At 39.4% G+C, this 20,984-nt stretch overlaps 1 protein-coding gene across 1 annotated transcript; it reads left to right on the top strand.

Annotated features, from left to right (window-relative positions):
* Positions 1–873: 873 nt before the first annotated feature.
* On the top strand, positions 874–20,905 carry LOC116987836 (myosin-4-like). The gene is made up of 41 exons (XM_033044092.1): positions 874–931; positions 1,150–1,190; positions 1,727–1,945; positions 2,042–2,185; positions 2,264–2,420; positions 3,858–3,885; positions 5,223–5,340; positions 5,452–5,544; positions 5,666–5,729; positions 5,831–5,929; positions 6,032–6,135; positions 7,029–7,167; positions 7,786–7,904; positions 7,992–8,141; positions 8,251–8,421; positions 8,528–8,828; positions 8,926–8,990; positions 9,120–9,207; positions 9,302–9,419; positions 9,528–9,651; positions 9,955–10,091; positions 10,219–10,474; positions 10,560–10,802; positions 10,904–11,080; positions 11,170–11,315; positions 11,777–11,867; positions 11,974–12,363; positions 12,472–12,598; positions 12,710–12,828; positions 13,108–13,304; positions 13,413–13,596; positions 14,413–14,578; positions 14,780–14,904; positions 15,100–15,408; positions 15,665–15,868; positions 17,836–17,961; positions 18,083–18,253; positions 18,343–18,447; positions 19,019–19,114; positions 20,494–20,628; positions 20,783–20,905. The coding sequence occupies exons 3-41, from the start codon at positions 1,742–1,744 to the stop codon at positions 20,795–20,797; spliced, it is 5,805 nt and encodes a 1,934-aa protein (XP_032899983.1). The 5' UTR covers positions 874–931; positions 1,150–1,190; positions 1,727–1,741; the 3' UTR covers positions 20,798–20,905.
* The last annotated feature ends 79 nt before the right edge of the window (positions 20,906–20,984 follow it).

The following is a 20,984-nucleotide window of genomic DNA, read 5'->3' as shown; positions in this document are numbered from 1 at the left end:
GTAAATTCCTAATCTTCACCGTTGTGTGAATGAAGAAAAAAATGTTTAAGCCTCCTATTTTCTCTTCTGAAACTGTGCCCTCTAGTGCTAGATTCATCAGTCCGGGAAACATTTTCCCTGCACCCTGCCCATCGAGCCCTTGAGCACATTATATGCATCATTGAGATCTTACCTTATCCTAAATTCTAAAGAATGCATTCACAGTCTACTCAATCTCTCCTCAAATAGTAAACATGACATCCTGTTATTGTACTAGACTAGTGAATGTTTACAGCACTCTTCTGGTAAATATAGCCTGTCTTTTGCCCAACGTTGTTAATACTACACACATAACTCCCAGTGCAATCTCATCATGACCTTATGCTATGGTTTGTGGAATATGTCACATGTTTCACCATATATTTTATGGAAATTATGGAAATGTAAAATTTTGCATTTTAATTAACCCTATACTGTCCTGACCTCTTTTAATTAAACTCCAGCTGTCCTGGCCATAGTTTCAACATGGATATTAGGTGCTGGACAGGAATTTATAAAAACAATTTAGTTTTGTAAACGGATTTGTAAATTATAAATGTGACTTATGCTTATGAAAAAAAAGTACCACCTGTTTAGTAGAAGCCTATTTTAAAGGTTCAGTGGAATGAAGATACAAAAACTTGGGTTTGTTATTTGTCAGCTTTACAGCTTCAACTTATATGGCTGCGTGTCGTGTCAATCGGATTACTGCTAATGAATTCCAAAGCAAATTGCTTATGTTGCTTGTCTAATTATATCCCGATATTAGAACACCAGTCAATGCAACAAGAAAATCTGCTCATCAGGCTGTTGTATACTAAATATAGGAACCGGACTTGCTGTGGCTCACAAAAAAAAAGTATATATAAGTTGACCAGAGCACAGAGAAAGCTGCTGGTGCCCAACCATCGGGGTAAGTTTCTCACTTTCTTCATAAACATTCACTGGCGAAGCCGGGAAGGGGAGGGGGGGACCCCATCACGTCTCTCGGGTATTAAATGATAAGGAAGAAGCAATCAATCCAGAAACCCCTCACAAATATAATAGACCAACCAACATAAACATTTTGGCTCATGTAGATCAGACCCCGAATGATGTAAAATTAATTAATTTATTATTTTCTTTTGCTAGAATTGCGTGGAATATTTTATTCTTCACCGGGACTGAAAAAGGTAAAGGATGACTGAGCAAGCAAATGTTTTAACAGAAACTTGTGATTGATGAAACTGCGTTTGATTTTTAAAAGTTGATAATCGTTCGGTGATAGCGCATAAAATTAAAATACATATGTGCACTTTTAATGATTCAGTACGAGTTGTTATTGAACACCGCATTAAAAGTAGTTGCTTCAACATCCACCGGCGCAGCGTGATGTATCATGTATCACGAATAGCATAAACGCTGCACATATTCTGTGCAACGGTGGCGAGGTGATCAGACTTGTTGATACAGAACTGCTAACGGATGCGAATGAATTCTGTGTTGTGAATGAGTGATACAGGCCAAGAGCAACGTGACGACAATATAGAAATGAAAGAATGTAATTATTTTCCGAACAAGTAATAACAAGTGAGGTTAAGTCCGAATAAGAGCTCTGTTGTTTTCTGATAAATAAGTCAGTGAATCATTTGTTACTGCTAAAACGAAATGCATGGATTTTGCTGATGCTATTTAGAATCATATATACACATTTTCCCGTCAATTCCAGCAATAGACCGAAGCCATGGGGGATGCGGAGATGGCAGTGTTTGGAAAGGCGGCGTCGTATTTACGGAAGACTGATAAAGAAAGGCTTGAAGCTCAGAACCGACCGTTCGATGCCAAAACCTCCTGCTATGTTACCGATCCTAAAGAACTGTTCGTGAAGGGAACCGTCAAGAGTAGGGAGGGCGGCAAAGCCACCGTGGAGACCTTATTAGACAAGAGGGTTCGTTGAATAGTTAAACGTCATACCGTATTCGGAAACCTCTGCAGCGTACGCCAATGACACATTTCATTAAATTTGCCTGTTGATTATTTTCAGATCGTTACTGTTAAAGACGATGACGTCGTGCCGATGAATCCTCCAAAATACGATAAAGTAGAGGACATGGTCATGATGACTCACCTGAACGAGGCAACCGTGTTGTTTAACCTCAAAGAGCGTTATTCGGCCTGGATGATCTACGTAAGTACAGTTGTTGGATCTTGCAAAATGACCATACTGAAATACCTGATAAATTCTAATTCCATTCTCCCACCTTAGACCTACTCTGGGTTGTTCTGTGTCACTGTGAACCCCTACAAGTGGTTGCCAGTGTACGACTCGCAGGTTGTGTCGGGATACAGAGGGAAGAAGCGTCAAGAGGCTCCTCCTCACATCTTCTCCATCTCTGACAACGCGTATCAAGCCATGCAGACGGGTAGGTGGCCAGACTTGATCATAATAGTTTTCAGTTTCTGTTTAGAGTCGAATTACTACCGAGTTGTAGCAAAAACATGGAACAAAGGTATACAGATAACAAACAATGATTCCGACATCTGTACTCTTGCCTTCGGTCGGGGCTTGAGAAGAGAGCCAGATGACATTTTGCAACTTAATAGGACTTTGGTTCCGCTGCGTTTGGGATATGGTTTGCACCTTTGATCGCCCCATTACAGGAAGGATGTGGTGTGTAGACAATAGGCAATAGACAATAGGTGCTGGAGTAGGCCATTTGGCCCTTCAAGCCAGCACCGTCATTCAATGTGATCATGGCTGATCGTCCATAATCAGTACCCAGTTCCTGCCTTCTCCCCATATCCCCTGAATCCGCTATCTTCAAGAGCCCTATCTAGCTCTCTCTTGAAAGTATCTAGAGAACCGGCCTCCACCGCCCTCTGAAGCAGAGAATTCCTCAGGCTCACAACTCTCTGCGTGAAAAAGTGTTTCCTCATGTCTGTTCTAAATGGCTTACCCCTTATTCTTAAACTGTGGCCCCTGGTTCTGGACTCCCCCAACATCGGGAAATTGTTTCCTGCCTCTAGCATGTCCAAGCCCTCAATAATCTTATAAGTTTCAATAAGATATCCTCTCACCCTTCTAAATTCCACAGTATACAAGCCCAGCTGGTCCATTCTCTCAGCATATCAAAGTCCCATTATCCCGGGAATTAACCTTGTGAACCCACGCTGCACTCCCTCAATAGCAATAATATCCTTCTTCAAATTTGTAGACCAAAACTGCACACAATACTCCAGGTGTGGTCTCACTAGGGCCCTGTACAATTGCAGAAGGACCTATTTGCTCCTATACTCAACTTCTCTTGTTATGAATGTACAACAGAATGTTACATGGATTAGATGGTATAAAATGTAAGGACAAGTTAGACAAATTTGGATAGTTTTCTCTGTAGGTTGAGGAAAGACAATATAAATATATTAAGATATAAAGGGCACAGTCAGTATCTGTGCCCTTGATCAGCCATGATCATATTGAATGGCGGTGCAGGCTCGAAGGGCCGAATGGCCTACTCCTGCACCTAATTTCTATGTTTCTAAATTGGAAAGATTAAAGGGCATCGTTTGAAGGAGATGAGTGGCCAAATATCCCCTGGTGATGGTAGTGGAGGCAAAGACAATATGGCATTAAGAGGTTTTCAGACAGACACATTGTTATGCAGGGAATGGAAGGATGTTGATCCCGTGCAGGCAAAGGAGATCAGTTTAATTTGGCATCAGGTTCGGCACCGATATTGTGGGCTGAAAGGCCTGTTCCTCTGTTGTACTGTTCTATATTCTACATGTGCTGTGTCGCCCAACAAACCCACACCTCTCTGTGATTTGAACTCTGGATACTGATGTTGTTTTCTTTTTCCCAGATCGTGAAAACCAGTCCATCCTGATTACGTGAGTGTTACTGAGTTCAGAGCTTGCGATAGTGTGATAGAGGTGTCATTATTTATTTTTGCATATCAATCACATCGCTAATATCACCATGTAAATGCATTTTCTGTTAAAACCCACTTCCCTGTTTCCTCGTCGACCCCAACTGCCGACCACTTCTTCAATCCAAAAACCTCTCCAAGTCAGCGAAACTGGAGCTGTCCTCCTCCCCATTCGTATCCAGTCACGTTTAGTTCTGTGCTCACAACCTTCCCTGCAGCGACACCTCATTAAGATTCACAATTCTTCCCTGGCGTTGTCTCTTCGGCTATATTTTCTATCCACGTAATCAGGGGACATCTAGAATCATTCAATTATAGTCTCATATGCGGCGCTGATTTTAAATCACTCTACGTTTAATAATTAATAATTTAATAAATAATTAAATGATTTCTTAAATAAATTTGCCATAATTTTATGAAAGAATTCCAAAAGTTAGCTTCTTACGCATAGTCAGAGCTGAGTGGTGTCCAAAACACCACAGGGTTTCTTCGGAGTTTCTATTATTAGGTTACGTGATCGGTCTTTTCATAGTCTCGTCGACCTCCCCCTCCAAACCCCTCAAGACGTCCCACTATGGCGACCTAATTTGCGAGTTTAGAAGAGTTCGCGCTCGCCACAAACACACAGCATGGTCTTTTACCTTCCTGTTCATCGCGGGTGTGAATTTCAGACAGCGCTCTCCCGCTTTCCCTGGCCCCCGCCATTGTGATGTGTTTGTGTGTGTGTGTGCTGACGGTCGATCCAGCTCGCGGTTTCATCGCTGACAGTCGATCCAGCTCGAGGTTTTTCAGGTGAGTGCCCTCGAGCTTGAAGGTCGAAGACAGTTGTTGAAAAGTCGCGTAAGTGGGATAGGCCCTTAAGTGTTTCTTCTTCATGGCGATGTGAAATTACATTCATTGGCGCAGCCGTAGAGTTGCTGCCTTACAGCGAATGCAGCGCCGGAGACCCGGGTTCCATCCCGACGACGGGTGCTGGCTGTACGGAGTTTGTACGTTCTCCCCGTGACCTGCGTGGGTTTTCTCCGAGATCTTTGGATTCCTCCCACACTCAAAAGACGAACAGGTTAATTGCCTTGGTAAATGTATAAATTGTCCTTAGTGTGTGTAGGATAAAGCTAATGTTCGGGGATCACTGGTCGGCGCAGACCCGGTGGGACGAAGGGCCTGTTTCCGTGCTGTGTCACCAAACTAAACTACACCAAGCTTTTTTTGGAATTGTAGTTCACTTGAATCTTTATTCCTTCAGTCTGTCTCGCTGTTAGTTTGGTAATTGTTCACTTCGTCACGTTCTTCATGCAGCGGAGAATCCGGTGCCGGGAAGACTGTGAACACGAAACGTGTCATCCAGTACTTCGCTTCGGTTGCAGCAGTTGTCGACACCAAGAAGAAGGAAGCTCAAACTTCTGGGAAGAATAAGGTGAGACAGAGCTGGTACCACGCGCAATCTGACACCTTCCTGCAGTTTACTTCTAACTTAATTTAGTAAATTAATAAATTCTAGATTCTAATATCGAAAGTATTTTTGCAGGGATCACTGGAGGATCAAATCATCCAGGCTAACCCACTGTTGGAAGCCTTCGGTAATGCCAAGACTATGAGAAATGACAATTCATCTCGTTTCGTAAGTTTCCTGAGCAGTTTCATTACCCTCTTGTGTGCAGGCAATGATTAACAGAGCAGTGTTGATTAAAATGTTTCACACAACTAAATCGGTTTCTGATATGCGTTCTTTATATTTCAAGGGTAAATTCATCAGGATTCACTTCGGTACCACTGGAAAACTGGCTTCTGCTGACATTGAAACCTGTAAGTGCAGTGGAACTGGATTTGTAAATATTGTGTGTAAATCAAATTGTTGACTAGTTTGACATGTTCTTTGTCAATTCTATATTTGTTTGTCTCACCAGATCTCCTGGAAAAATCCAGAGTGACATTCCAGCTGAAAGCTGAAAGGAGTTACCACATTTTCTACCAGATGATGACCAATTTCAAACCAGAAATCGTTGGTAAGATTCAAAGTGTTGAACTGAAGAATTAAAATTAATTGGGTTACATGTTGTCTTTCTGTAGTTGCTCACAAGTCTTTCCACAAAACATTTATTTTGCAGAGTCATGTCTAATTACCACAAATCCTTATGATTATCCTTTCATCAGCCAGGGTGAGATTACAGTCAAGAGTATTGATGACACAGAAGAATTGATTGCAACTGATGTGAGTAGTTGCTCTGCATTTATTTGTACCTTCTTAATTTGACTAATACATTATAATACATTAATATAATCAAGCCATCATTGACATTAATCTATATTGACACAAAAGATATTCATAACTGAATGAAGATGATTTGATTTAAAGAAAAATAGTGAAAATAATTACAATGGTTGACCTTGGAAGTGTTTATGTATATGGAAATAAGAAAAATAAACCTGCCATCAGACTTTCAGGTAACACATAGTAGGCCGGATTGCATCCCAACTTTTGGTTTGGGAACAGCTCTGCCCAGATCACAAGAAACTGCGAACAGTTGTGGATGTAGCCCAATCCATCACAAAGACCAGGCACCCTACCATTGACCATATATACATTCATGGTGGCTTGGAAAAGAACCAATATAAACAAAGACTTGTCCCACCTCTCTCATTTGTTCCTCTTTTCCACTCCCATTGGGCAGAAGATAAAGAAGCTTCAAAGCGCACACCACTAGACTCAAGAATAGCTTCTTTCCCTCTGTTATTAGGCTTCCGATTTGTCCTTCCATACGTTAGGGTACTGTCTGATTCACATTTACACCATTGTGGACATTGGACTTTGTCTCTGGAACTGATGCACACCAATGCAGATAATTATATTCTGCACTCTGCATCTTTCTTTTGCTCTACCTATTGTACTTGAGTGTGACTTGATTGTATATATGTACAGTATTATCTGATCTCATTGGTTAGCAGGCAAAACAAACATTTTCACTGTACCCTGGTTCACATGACAATAATAATCCTACACCTACAAAAACGACTACTCAAAATAGTTTTTGGATGTGTCTACTAGATAACTGATGTGTTCAATGCAATAATATTGTTTTGGATTCTAACCATTTTGTTGCACAGACTGCCATCGATATCCTTGGCTTCGTCATTGATGAGAAATGGGGCATCTACAAACTCACTGGCGCAGTGATGCACATGGGCAATATGAAATTCAAACAAAAACAGCGTGAAGAGCAGGCAGAACCAGACGGCACAGAAGGTAACAGTTCATTTCACTTCCGCATTTATCATTATTTACAAATTCAAAATAATACGGACCTTCAGTATAATGTAAACAGTGCCAAAATATTTTTGAAAGATACTCCACCTCCCTAACAAATATCTACAGAGTTAATGTTCGCCACCAGAATGTTGCGCTGTTCTGTGTTATTTTTCCACCCTGGGCCCATCACAAACCAACTCACTATATTGTTCATCGGTAATTTTATGTTAGCTACTTGGTACAACATTGATATATTGTGAAGAAGATGTTAAAATAAGGTCGGATGAATCAGGCAAACAGCTTGCTGTGCACAGATCCAGATATTCCAGTGTATTGCCAGCAGTTCCACACAGAGAGAAAACTAAACTTCCTGGCAGTTGCTTAGAGAAATTTCTTGAGTGAATGCCAGTGTATAGATTGCTGGAATGCAGCAAACAGTCCGTGAAGGAATGGGCATAATGGCATTGCTTCTAGGGAAGCCATGCAGGATTCAAATGGCCTTTTGGCTGCCTGTGTGTCTTTATGAGAGAAGATAACATACAAAAGTTATTTTCTCCAAAGAAAACAATTCATTGCCATTTTCAAATGTAATAATTTGCCTTTACCTTATGTTAGATGCCGACAAAGTGGCCTACCTGACCGGCCTTAACTCAGCAGATTTGCTAAAGGCATTGTGCTATCCACGAGTAAAGGTTGGCAATGAATTTGTGACCAAAGGGCAGACGGTTCAGCAGGTACGGTTACCATGATGGTTCACAGATGTTTAAAATACTTTATTTAGAGTGTTACCTTCAACTAATACACATATTCTATTCTTTTAGGTCAACAACTCAGTTGGTGCTCTTTCCAAATCTGTTTTTGAGAAAATGTTCTTATGGATGGTCATCCGTATCAATCAACAACTGGACACAAAGCAGGCCAGACAGTATTTCATTGGTGTGCTGGACATCGCTGGTTTTGAAATTTTTGATGTATGGTTCAGAATTATAAACATTAACAAGATCAAATATTTAAAATTGACAACACTAAAGGCTAATAAGGGAATTAATGATAACACAAGAAATGTCTTTATTTGTTCAGTACAACAGCTTGGAGCAGTTATGTATCAACTTCACAAATGAGAAACTGCAGCAGTTCTTCAACCACCACATGTTTGTTCTGGAACAAGAGGAGTACAAGAAGGAAGGAATTGAATGGGAATTCATTGACTTTGGTATGGACTTGGCTGCTTGCATTGAGCTCATTGAGAAGGTAGGTAATATCATGGAAGACACTCTGCTATAATGAAAATAGAATATAAATCTAGTTTTATATTAATGGAAAAGGCTTAAAAAATAAACATTGGCATTGTCCACAGCCCATGGGTATCTTCTCAATCCTCGAGGAGGAGTGTATGTTCCCCAAAGCCTCAGACATTTCCTTCAAGAATAAGCTGTATGATCAGCACCTTGGAAAGTCAAACAACTTCTTGAAGCCCAAGCCTGTCAAAGGAAAGCCTGAAGCTCACTTCTCACTGGCCCATTACGCTGGCAATGTGGACTACAACGTTACTGGCTGGCTGGATAAGAATAAGGATCCACTGAATGAAACTGTAATTGGGCTATTCCAGAAGTCATCAGTGAAACTCTTGGGTATTCTCTACGTTGCAACCCCTGAAGGTAAATCTCTGCTATAAACGGCTGTTAGCAATGGTATTGCTTTCTCGCCTTTAATAATTTGTTAAGAACAATTAAATGTGTTGCTTCTTTTTCACAGAAAGTGGTAAGAAAGCGGGCAAAAAGAAGGGTGGTTCATTCCAGACAGTGTCTGCTTTGTTTAGGGTAAGATTTTTCCTTGCACATTCACTTATCACAAGTTATATGAATCGTGAATTAATATGTAAATTATTGACTGAAATGCATCAGACTAATGTACAATTGTGTAACTGTCTTTATTTTTTAACCTCACAGGAAAACTTGGGCAAGCTGATGACTAACCTGAGAACCACACATCCTCATTTTGTGCGCTGTCTCATCCCCAATGAGACAAAGACACCAGGCAAGTCGTAGTTCCATCTATCCAGTCAATGTGTCATAGAAAATAATTTTGTGTTCTACTTTATTCTTTCAATTACTTATGTTGTAAACACCAGGCACTATGGAAAATCACCTTGTCATACACCAGTTGAGGTGCAATGGTGTGCTGGAAGGTATCAGAATTTGCAGAAAGGGATTCCCAAGCAGAATCATCTACGGTGACTTCAAGCAAAGGTGAAATATCTCAAAATATACATTTTTATTCCATTTCAAATAAGTTGGTCAATATATTTAGTTCTAATAAAAATCACCAATAATGCGTATAAAACTCTCATGCAACAGGTATAGGATTCTAAATGCAAGTGCCATTCCTGAAGGCCAGTTCATTGATAGCAAAAAGGCATCTGAGAAATTACTGGGATCCATTGATGTAGATCATACCCAGTACAAGTTTGGACACACTAAGGTAATTATGTTGAAAGTGTAAGTTTTGTAATGTGAAATAACGAGATGAATCAACAATATACTTTTGAATGTAATCTTAGGAACAGGTGATTTGAAAAACATCTTTGTTAATATGTAAGTGGATATCTGAGGCCAGTAAAATTCAACTAAAATGCACTCCATTAGTTCAGTTCTGCAAAATACTTATTCTATGTTGACATTCTGATACATATTTTTATGCACAAGAAAGCAGTTTAAACTGTGCTCCTAAAATGTTTATGTTTTTAGAGTTAAGTATTCAAACTGATCCCTTACTTTGTTTAAGGTGTTCTTCAAGGCTGGTCTCTTAGGTGCACTTGAAGAGATGAGAGATGATAAGTTGGCACAGCTCGTTACCCGAACTCAAGCTGTATGCCGTGGCTTTTTAATGAGGGTTGAATTTACGAGAATGATGGAAAGGAGGTAAATATTGCTTTACAAATATCCAACAATATATTTACACATAAACAAATTTTATACATGAATATAGCAGTTTATTCCATAAACAGAATATTGCTCTAATCTTTGTTAATTTTACCATGGCCTTTAGGGAAGCACTGTATACTCTACAGTACAACATCCGTTCATTCACCAATGTCAAACACTGGCCATGGATGCAACTGTACTTCAAGATCAAACCTCTCCTGAAGAGTGCTGAAACTGAAAAGGAAATGGCAAACATGAAAGATGAGTTTGAGAAAACTAAGGAGGCACTTGCCAAATCTGAAGCACGGAAGAAGGAATTAGAAGAGAAAATGGTGGCCCTTGTGCAAGAAAAGAATGATCTCCTACTTCAAGTCCAATCGGTACCTACATTGGCTATCTTTGCATGGTTATACATGTATACAAAACACATGGCCTGGTATAATTCATTGTATCATTTTATTGCAGGAAGGTGAAACTCTGGCAGATGCAGAAGAAAGATGCGAGGGGTTGATTAAAAATAAGATTCAACTAGAGGCTAAAATGAAGGAAGCTAATGAAAGATTGGAAGATGAAGAGGAGATGAATGCTGAGCTGACAGCTAAGAAAAGGAAACTGGAGGATGAGTGCTCAGAACTGAAGAAAGATATTGATGACTTGGAGCTCACATTAGCCAAAGTTGAAAAAGAAAAACATGCCACTGAGAACAAGGTATTAAACAGTGATTTTGATGTCAAATTGATACACTATCCATAAAAGATTTCTGATGATTACATGTCATTATTCTGTTCATTTTGTTTTGCTGAACATAGGTGAAAAACCTCACTGAAGAGATGGCTAGTCTTGATGAAAACATTGCTAAAGTAACCAAGGAAAAGAAAGCTCTCCAGGAGGCCCACCAGCAGACCTTGGATGATCTCCAGGCTGAGGAAGACAAAGTCAACACTCTAACTAAAACAAAGACTAAGTTGGAACAACAAGTTGATGATGTGAGTATTTTAAACCATGATCATGTGATTTTTTTTGCAGTTATCGTGGATTGAAGTAAATTTTAATAAACATATTGTTTCTTAAAAAGCTTGAAGGTTCTCTGGAGCAGGAGAAGAAACTCCGCATGGATCTGGAGCGTGCTAAGAGAAAGCTTGAAGGTGACTTGAAGCTGTCTCAAGAAATAACAATGGACTTGGAGAATGACAGGCAGCAACTGGATGAGAAACTAAAGAAGTCAGTATTTAAAGTTATGAACAAATATGTTTTTTTTTTGTAATCCACTGTTTAAAATTATTTTCTATTTGTCACGTTGATGCCTTGCAAAATATCCAGCAACTGGATGAGAATTAAAAAAGTCAGTATTAGGTCTTTGTTATGTCACTGTTTAAAATTGTATCCCACTTGCCTTGTTTATGTCATGCAATGTTTATTTTTCATGACATTGACACTTCTGTTGGAAAACGTTAAGTTGTACCTATTTAAGCTTCTGTGATTGTGCTACATATATTACATACATGAACTTACACTTAAAAGATATATGGTGATATGTATAAAGTATATTTTTGGTATCTGCTGTTTAACAAGTAACTATTTCTTCCGAATGCCAATGAGAATAAGCCATTTTTCGTGCGTTCATTCAAAATACGTTAAAATATTCAATTAATTAACTGAATTTTTCATTTTTGTTATTAAAGGAAAGAGTTTGAAATCAGCCAGCTTCAAAGCAAAGTTGAAGATGAGCAGGTTATGGCTACCCAACTACAGAAAAAGATTAAAGAATTACAGGTGATGTATAAGTCCAGTAAAATTATCACTGCCTTTCAGTGAAAGTCATGCACATGAATTGATACTACTGGTTCCATGATTATAACCAATGCATATTTATCTTAAGGCTCGTATTGAGGAGCTTGAGGAAGAAATTGAAGCTGAACGTGCCTCTCGCGCTAAGACTGAGAAACAGAGAGCCGATCTTTCTCGGGAACTTGAAGAGATCAGTGAGCGACTGGAAGAAGCTGGCGGGGCAACTTCAGCTCAGATTGAAATGAACAAGAAACGAGAGGCAGAATTTCAGAAAATGCGCCGTGACCTGGAAGAATCTACCCTCCAGCACGAAGCCACAGCTGCTGCTCTTCGCAAGAAGCAGGCTGACAGCGTTGCAGAACTTGGGGAACAAATCGATAACCTGCAGCGGGTGAAGCAGAAGCTTGAGAAGGAAAAGAGTGAACTGAAGATGGAAATTGATGACCTCGCCAGCAACATGGAATCAGTGTCCAAAGCTAAGGTACGGTGATAGAGGACACTAAATACTACACTTTTATAGTTAACTTTGAATTGTTGGTGTTGTTCGGTTGGTGTCACAGCTCTTGAAAACTGGTTGCTTTGTTTTCAGGCAAACCTTGAGAAAGTAGCACGGACACTAGAGGACCAGGTCAGTGAAATGAAGACCAAACACGATGAACATCAACGGTTGATCAATGACTTATCAACTCATAAAGCACGTCTTACAACAGAAAACGGTATTGATCTTGATTTCAAAATAATATTGATCTATATTTGTTGTTCACCATATAGAAAACATTACCATGTAATATTTGTAATATTTCACTCACATTATCTTTAATTCACAGGTGAGTTGAACCGCCAAGTGGAGGAGAAAGAGGCCTTGGTATCGCAGCTGACAAGAGGGAAGCAAGGATATACCCAACAGCTTGAGGAACTGAAGAGGCAGCTGGAGGAAGAAACCAAGGTACTAAATTAACTTGAGAGATTTGTTTCACAGGGAAACTTTCTAAACGTGCATTATTGTCAATTTTGAACCAATTTAATGTTATAAAAATGCAACATTTATGTTATAAAATATTATATTTTAATGTACTGATGTCCAACAACTTACTTTAGGATTTCCCTCTAAAGCAACATTTCTTTTCATTGTGACCATAAGCAAATTAACAAGGTTAAGTTACTTTCTAATAATCACAATGATATTGAATATCATGTCGTTCATGCCACGTTGTAATCATTTCAGGCTAAGGGAGCCCTGGCCCATGCTCTGCAATCTTCCCGCCACGACTGTGACCTGCTCCGTGAACAATATGAAGAGGAGATGGAGGCAAAGGCTGAGCTCCAGCGTGGAATGTCCAAGGCCAACAGTGAAGTGGCTCAGTGGAGATCAAAATATGAAACTGATGCAATCCAGCGCACAGAGGAACTGGAAGAAGCCAAGTATGTAACAAAGAGGAACCTATGTTCATGCAGCACATGCTGTCAAGGAGAATGTATGTTCTTCCAAAATTTCCTGTGAGATGGACTTGATGGTTTTGTGTTTTTCAGGAAAAAACTTGCTCAGCGTCTGCAAGATGCAGAGGAGCATATTGAGGCCGTGAACTCCAAATGTGCTTCACTGGAAAAGACTAAACAGAGACTACAGAATGAAGTGGAGGATCTGATGATAGATGTAGAGAGGGCAAATTCAGCAGCAGCAGCTCTGGACAAGAAACAAAAGAACTTTGACAAGGTAGGAGCTGGTTGTTGCGTTGTTTCTCTTTACATGTCGTTCTGAAGGAAGTAACCAACATCATGTATTTCCATTTTAGCCAGGGACTGGCAAGCAGCTGGTAGTTTAAACAAATGTCTAAACAATTGAAAGGGTTCAGTGATTTTGGCATTTCCTGAGTGTGAAAAAGTCACATTAGAAATAACAGACATTATTAAATTACTGAACCCTTTTAATATTGTACCATCCTAAGAAGTACTTCTTTCTTGTTTATTTACACATTCAAGCATAATATTATGTTTTGGAAGTCATAAAATCTTAGAGAGTCATAGTCATAGAATCATAGAGTGATACAGTGTGTAAATAGGCTCTTCGGCCCAACTTGCCCATACTGGCCAACATGTCCCATTTACACTAGTCGCATCTGCCTGCGCTTGGTTCATATCACTCCGAACCTGTCCTATCCATGTACCTGTCTAACCGTTTCTTAAATGTTGGGATAGTCCCAGCCTCAACTACATCCTCTGGCAGCTTGTTCCATACACCCACCACCCTTTGTGTGAAAAAGTTACCCCTAAGATTCCGATTAAATCTTTTCCCTTCACCTTGAACCTATGTTCTCTGGTCCTCGATTCTCCTACTCTGGGCAAGAGGCTCTGTGCATTTACCCGATCTAATCCTCTCCTGATTTTATACACATGGATGCTGGGAAAATATCAGTTCAGTTTTCAGATTGAAATCTATACATCTTTCTCACTGGCTCTCATACCTCATTGATACTGAGACAGAAGTTAAATTTGAGTATACATTTCTTACATTTACAATTGTACACTTAAGGTTCTGGCAGATTGGAAACAGAAATATGAGGAGACCCAGGCAGAACTGGAAGCATCTCTGAAGGAATCTCGTAGTTTGAGTACAGAAATCTTTAAGATGAAGAATGCATATGAGGAGTCTCTAGATCACCTTGAAACTCTTAAACGGGAGAACAAGAATCTACAGCGTAAGTCTATACCCATTCTCTCATTTAATATTATTAACAAGATACTTACTTATCTTGGAATTTAATGCTTTTACAGATTCTATTCTCATTGCCCATTCCCTCTGAATTTTCATTAATAATGTAAAATATGCACGCATTTCTATTGTAATCCAAGTTTTATCAACTCAAGATAGGTTGAACTAACACTACATTTAAACACAGAGGAGATTTCTGATCTGACTGAGCAACTGGGTGAAAGTAGCAAGGCCCTCCATGAGATGGAAAAGGCAAAGAAGACAGCTGAGCAGGAAAAGAGTGAAATCCAGTCAGCATTGGAGGAGGCAGAGGTAAGGTTAACAATTATTTCAACATTACATTTTAGAAATAGATATTTTGAACTATCATAGTTGTCAAATAGATTAAATGTTGCAATAATATCAGAGTAACGACCTGTTTAAAAGATATTTTTAAGATATAAAGAAATATACTTTTGCGACAACAATGTGCAAAATACTGAAAAATACAGTTAATCTCTCTCGTAGGCCTCTCTGGAACATGAGGAGAGCAAGATCCTCCGCATTCAGCTGGAACTGAACCAACTGAAATCTGAAGTTGACAGAAAGATTGCAGAGAAAGACGAGGAGATCGATCAGGTGAAGAGGAACCACCAGAGAGTTGTGGACACAATGCAGAGCGCTTTGGAGGCTGAAGTCAGGAGCAGGAATGATGCCTTGAGAATCAAGAAGAAAATGGAGGGTGATCTAAATGAAATGGAGATTCAGCTGGGACATGCCAATCGCCAGGCTTCAGAAGCTCAAAAACATCTCAGAAATGTACAGGGCCAATTGAAGGTTTGTATGATGAGATAATGATTTCCAGTACACTGTTATTTTAAATGTTGTATGATTGTCAGTCAATTATGTAAGTATTGATTTTCTTCTCGCAGAACCTAATATAAAATGCAAGATTTGTTATTTGAACTATGAGTTAGATTTTTCAAACTATTTATTGATGAAAAACAGCTTATTACTACCTGATTCAATTATAAGATAAGCATTACAGTGTACTGTAATACCTGGTAACAAAGCAATCTTGCATTATAAACAGGACGCCCAGATACAGCTGGATGATGCCTGCAGAAGCCAGGAAGACTTGAAGGAGCAACTGGCCATGGTGGAGCGCAGAAGCGGCCTGCAACAGGCTGAGATTGAAGAAATGAGAGCCGCTCTGGAACAGACAGACCGAGCTCGCAAAATTGCTGAACAAGAGCTGATCGATGTCACTGAAAGAGTTCAGCTGCTGCACTCTCAGGTTAGTTCCCACATTGATGTCACCTTACATTACCACCAGGTCTTGTTAGGCATTGGTCAGGTTAGTCTTGTTTAGGTTATCCTAAAAGGGGGATTTTACAATTGCTTTGTTCAATTTCCTGTTTGGATACCATCTGGTTTACAGGAAATGATCTCCAGTGATAGAACATTGAAACACAGAGACATAGAAAATAGGTGCAATAGGCCATTTGGCCCTTCGAGCCAGCACGGCCATTCTATATGACCATGGCTGATCATCCGTAATCAGTATCCCACTCATGCTTTTTCCCAATATCCCTTGATTCCGTTAGCCCGAAGAGCTAAATCTATCTCTCTCATGAATACATCCAGTGAATTGCCCTCCACTGTCTTCTGTGGCAGAGAATTCCAGATTCACAACTCTCTGGGTGAAGAAGTTTTTCCTTATCTCAGTCCTAAATGGCCTACCCCTTATTGTTAAACTGTGACCCCTGGTTCTGGACTTCCTCAACATAGGAGACAAAATTCCTGCACCTAGCCTGTCCAATCTCTTAAGAATGTTATATGTTTTAATAATAACACCTCTCATCCTTCTAAATTCCAGTGAATACAAGCCCAGTGACCCATTCTTTCATCATATGTCAGTCCCGCCATCCCGGGAACTAACCTGGTGAACCTACGGTGCAATCCCTCAATGGCAAGAATGTCCTTCCTCAAATTAGATGAAAACTGCACACAATACTCCAGGTGTGGTCTCACCAGGGCCCTGTACAACTGCAGTAGGACCTCATTGCTCCTGAACTCAAATCCTCTCACAAAGAAGGCCAATTAGCTTTCTTCACTGCCTGCAGCACCTGCATAATTATTTTCAGTGACTGATGTACAGGGACACTTAGGTCTCATTGCACCTCCCCTTTTCCTAAACTGACACCATTCAGATAATAATCTGCCTTCCTGTTCTTGCCACCAATGTGGATAACCTCACATTTATCCACATTATATTGTATCTGCCATGCATCTGCCCACTCACCCAACACACCCAAGTCATCCTGCAGCCTCATAGCATCCTCCTCACAGCTCAGCTTTGTGTCATCTGCAAATTTGGAGATGTACCATTTGATTCCCTCATCTAAATCGTTAAAATATATTGTAAATAATCGGGGTCCCAGCACGGAGCCTAGCGGCACACCACTAGTCACTGCCTGCCATTCCGAAAATGACTCGTTCATTCCTACTCTTTGTTTCCTGTCTGCAAACTAGTTCTCTATCCATGTCAATAACCTACCCCCAATACCATGGGCTCTAATTTTGCACAATAATCTTTTGTTGCTCATTTTTCCTGCTGTATTCCAACCTCAAGAATCCAGATCAGCACCAATAATGGTGTGAGGGCCAATTTAAATGTTACTTGATTGCCTCATCTCTCCATAGCATGACTTCAGACATCCAATATCCACTGGCATATAGCCAGCAGCGGATTGATATCCGTCTCCCTATATTTTGTTTGTTATTGGTTCCGTCAAAATTCTTCCTCCACCTCCCACAATATATTAGTGCATATTGAAACTGAGATTAGATTCATCTTTACTCCTGCAAAATTAACATTAGGGCACAGATAATGTGAATGCACAGTCTTTCTTCCAGGGAAGGGAAATGAAAAGCTAGAGAACATAAATTTAAGGTAAGAGAAGAAAGATTTAAAAGGGACCTGAGAGGCAATTTCTTCACACACAGAAGGTGGTAGATACTGTATATGGAACAAGCTGCCAAAGAAAATGAATGTGGTTGGTACAATAATAACATTTAAGAGACATTTGGACAGGTAAACGGATAGGAAAGATTTAGATGGATATGGGCCAAATTCATAAAATGGGTCTAGCCTAGATAGCCATTTTTGTCAGCATGGATAGGTTGAGATGACGAGCCTGTTTCAGTGTTGTACTTCTCTATGATTGTATGACTCTTATTCAAATGTGTCTTTTCCTGCAGAACACCAGCCTCATCAATACTAAGAAGAAGCTGGATGCCGACCTGAATCACATCCAGTCTGAAATGGAAGAAACTATCCAGGAGTCAAGAAATGCTGAAGAGAAAGCCAAGAAAGCTATCACTGATGTACGTCATAAATTATTTTAACAATTTGATTTTTGTTTTCAAATATTACCTCAATTAATTACGTTGATAAAATTAGAATTTTGAACATGTAATGATTTGCCCAATTGTCTCATATTGCAAGGCTGCCATGATGGCTGAAGAGCTGAAGAAGGAACAGGACACCAGTGCTCACCTTGAACGAATGAAGAAGAACCTCGAGCAGACAGTGAAGGACCTGCAGCTTCGCCTGGATGAGGCTGAGCAGCTGGCAATGAAAGGAGGAAAGAAACAACTCCAGAAACTGGAGGCCAGGGTAAATCCTGAGACTGTTTTACTGTGCACACTGAAACTTTGGATATAATATGAATATTATGGAATAAATCCCGTTTTGTGGTTGTTTAGGTGCGCGAGCTGGAAAGTGAGCTGGAAGGCGAGCAGAAGCGAGGTGCTGATGCTATTAAAGGTGTTCGCAAATATGAAAGAAGGGTCAAGGAACTATCTTATCAGGTACTGTACAGTTAATAATCAATTGGTGGACTTAATTCAGCCAAAGCTCTGGAAGGATAACAGTGTTCCTGTAGCTATACCCCTGCAGTCAGCATGATTGGTGTCCTGACCACCCTACAACATTTGCTTTGTCCTTTGAGGTTAGCCCATTCCCCGAAAAGTCCTGATTGAGATGTTACTTTCCCAATCTTGGTTGATTGAAGAAAGTGTTGTCATTTGTATGCACCAAGTAACAGAATCTTCCAATAGAAGGAATCTGGTGGGCATAACACAAGTCTTGTGGTAAAGGCATTTTGGGGTCGTACAGACAATTAACCTTTGACTGGGTCACTGAAAAGAAACCCTTTCTCAACACTAATCAGAGGGAGGGTCCTGCTGTGAGATGATGAGCGGAGCCAGAAGAGGCCATTGGTGATGAAGTGAGTGGAGCACTGAGAAGGCAGCAATGTAAATATCACAGAGGGATGAGTGGGTCAGCAAGAACCAGGATATGTATCTTTAAATGTGTCATAAGAATACAATAAAATGAAAAATAAAACATTTCAAATGTTGCTTCTTTTGTGACATTCAGTCAGAGGAAGACAGAAAGAATAATCTGAGACTACAGGACTTGGTTGACAAGCTGCAGATGAAGGTTAAGGCCTACAAGAGACAATCGGAGGAAACTGTAAGTTATTATGACTATAACTGCAATTTTTCAAGAAAATTATTTTGTATGACATTAAATTTTAAGATTTTTGTATAATATAAAGAAGAATTTAACACAATCTACATTAATAGTAAGGTGGGAATATCATGTCTATGGGCAGAGCATTAAAACAACATCTCTATTCATTGTTCTAGAAATGTTTCAATTAGATTCTTTCCCATTGCTCTAATCTCAAAAGAATAGAATCCTTGTGAATATCTGAGCTCTGAAATATTTGTCATAATATAAGGCTCATTATCATAATTCATGAAAAGCTTGTTTTTAACGGGTCAGTTAAAGATTAACAGCATTATATGTAGGACCAGGTGCAGCATAGTAGGCTTATCAGCCTTCACCATTCAATAAGATTAAATCCATTCTTTAATTTTTCTATCTATTTTCCCGTATCGAGAAATCCACCAGGTCCAAGCTGGAATGGACTTGACAAAGTCTTTTGTGTTGGAAATTCTAAAAGTATTTGCTTTTTCTCAGTCCTAAAGTTATTCTAGTCTCTTCAGGCAGCTTCTCATCATCTACTTTAGCAAATATCTCAAGAATTTTAAATAGTTCAAGAATACCATCTCCTGTTGTTCAAAATTCCAAAGAATGTGAGCATGTTTTATTATGTACAGTATCTGCTCACATGACTGGTCTCACCTCAAGAAAATAATAAAATGGGCAAGTGGAATGCTAGCTTGATTCAGAGGACTGAAGGACAATTTATATTACAGTTCCACAAAACATTGATTAGCCCACAGCTGAAATAGTGCAAACAGCTATGAATGCTTTACCTGAGGAAGAAAATATTTTCCTTTGGATGAGATTAATCAGAATGACACCTAGACTCCAAAGGTTACATTTTGAGGGGTTTACCAAACTAAGATTCTATACCATGAGATTTAGATTAAGGGTTGCCAAGATTGTGTGGAAATCGAGAGGATTGATGTAGGAAAACTGTTACTATTTGAAGCCAAGCGCTAGTAGGCATAGCATGATTGTTTTCCACATTAGAAGTAAATAGCTAATCATTTCTTTGAATGCATGTGATTCACTAATAAATTAAAGTATCTTAACCCCAAAGTGTAAGAGATCAACACAAAGAATGTTTCAGAAGAGACCTTCATCCAATCTAAACTAAGTAAAATCATGTATTTTGTGCAAAAGATTGATTAGTGCAGATTTGTGCATTATCCAATCTTGATATTCAAAAAGTAAAGCCGGCAGACCTTCATCCAATAAAGCTCAAAAACTGTAAATTTCTTAATTAGTTGGTCATCAAAAGTATAATGGTGTTTAGCAATCACCTGGTAAATAATTTTCATTCTTAAAATCTGAGCTTTCACACTGTTTTCCTACAGGAGGAACAGGCCAACGTTCACCTGTCCAGATTCAGGAAGATTCAGCATGAACTGGAGGAAGCCGAGGAACGTGCCGACATTGCCGAATCTCAAGTCAACAAACTTAGAACTAAAACCCGCGAAATTACTATCAAGGTACAGTAAAAAGTATTCAAAATGGTGATTTATATCAACATGGAGGAATAGATAAAGCGATCCTTATTTCTGTCATTAATCAATGTGCAAGTAAATTTGAAAGGCACATTTATAATACTGATTTAATCATTTGCATTTCCTTTTTACCTATCAGAGCGCTGAAGAGTAGATGACAACTTGAAATGGTCCAAAGAAGAAATCTACAAAATGTGTATTTCTTTGTAACATAGTTTTATAAATGTAGCAATATCAACAAAAATAAACGTGCAACACTAAATTGTTTCCTTGTTTTATTAAGACGATGCAATAATTATAGTCCATCTCAAAGCCTCTTAAGTGCCACCATCAATTCGGCC

The sequence above is a fragment of the Amblyraja radiata genome, chromosome 26 (genome assembly GCF_010909765.2).
Source record: "Amblyraja radiata isolate CabotCenter1 chromosome 26, sAmbRad1.1.pri, whole genome shotgun sequence".
Classification (NCBI taxonomy): domain Eukaryota; kingdom Metazoa; phylum Chordata; class Chondrichthyes; order Rajiformes; family Rajidae; genus Amblyraja; species Amblyraja radiata.
The sequence above is the reverse complement of the archived record's forward strand: the minus strand, read 5'-3'. Positions and strand labels throughout refer to the sequence as shown.

What these genes read in the sequence shown, in the direction of transcription:
- LOC116987836 (XM_033044092.1), top strand. Translation starts at nt 1,742, where the DNA reads ATGGGGGATGCGGAGATGGCAGTGTTTGGAAAGGCGGCGTCGTATTTA. An exon ending in TTTCAAACCAGAAATCGTTG is followed by an intron (nt 5,930 to 6,031) that starts GTAAGATTCAAA and finishes TTTATTTTGCAG; the next exon opens with AGTCATGTCTAATTACCACA. An exon ending in GCATTGAGCTCATTGAGAAG is followed by an intron (nt 8,422 to 8,527) that starts GTAGGTAATATC and finishes CATTGTCCACAG; the next exon opens with CCCATGGGTATCTTCTCAAT.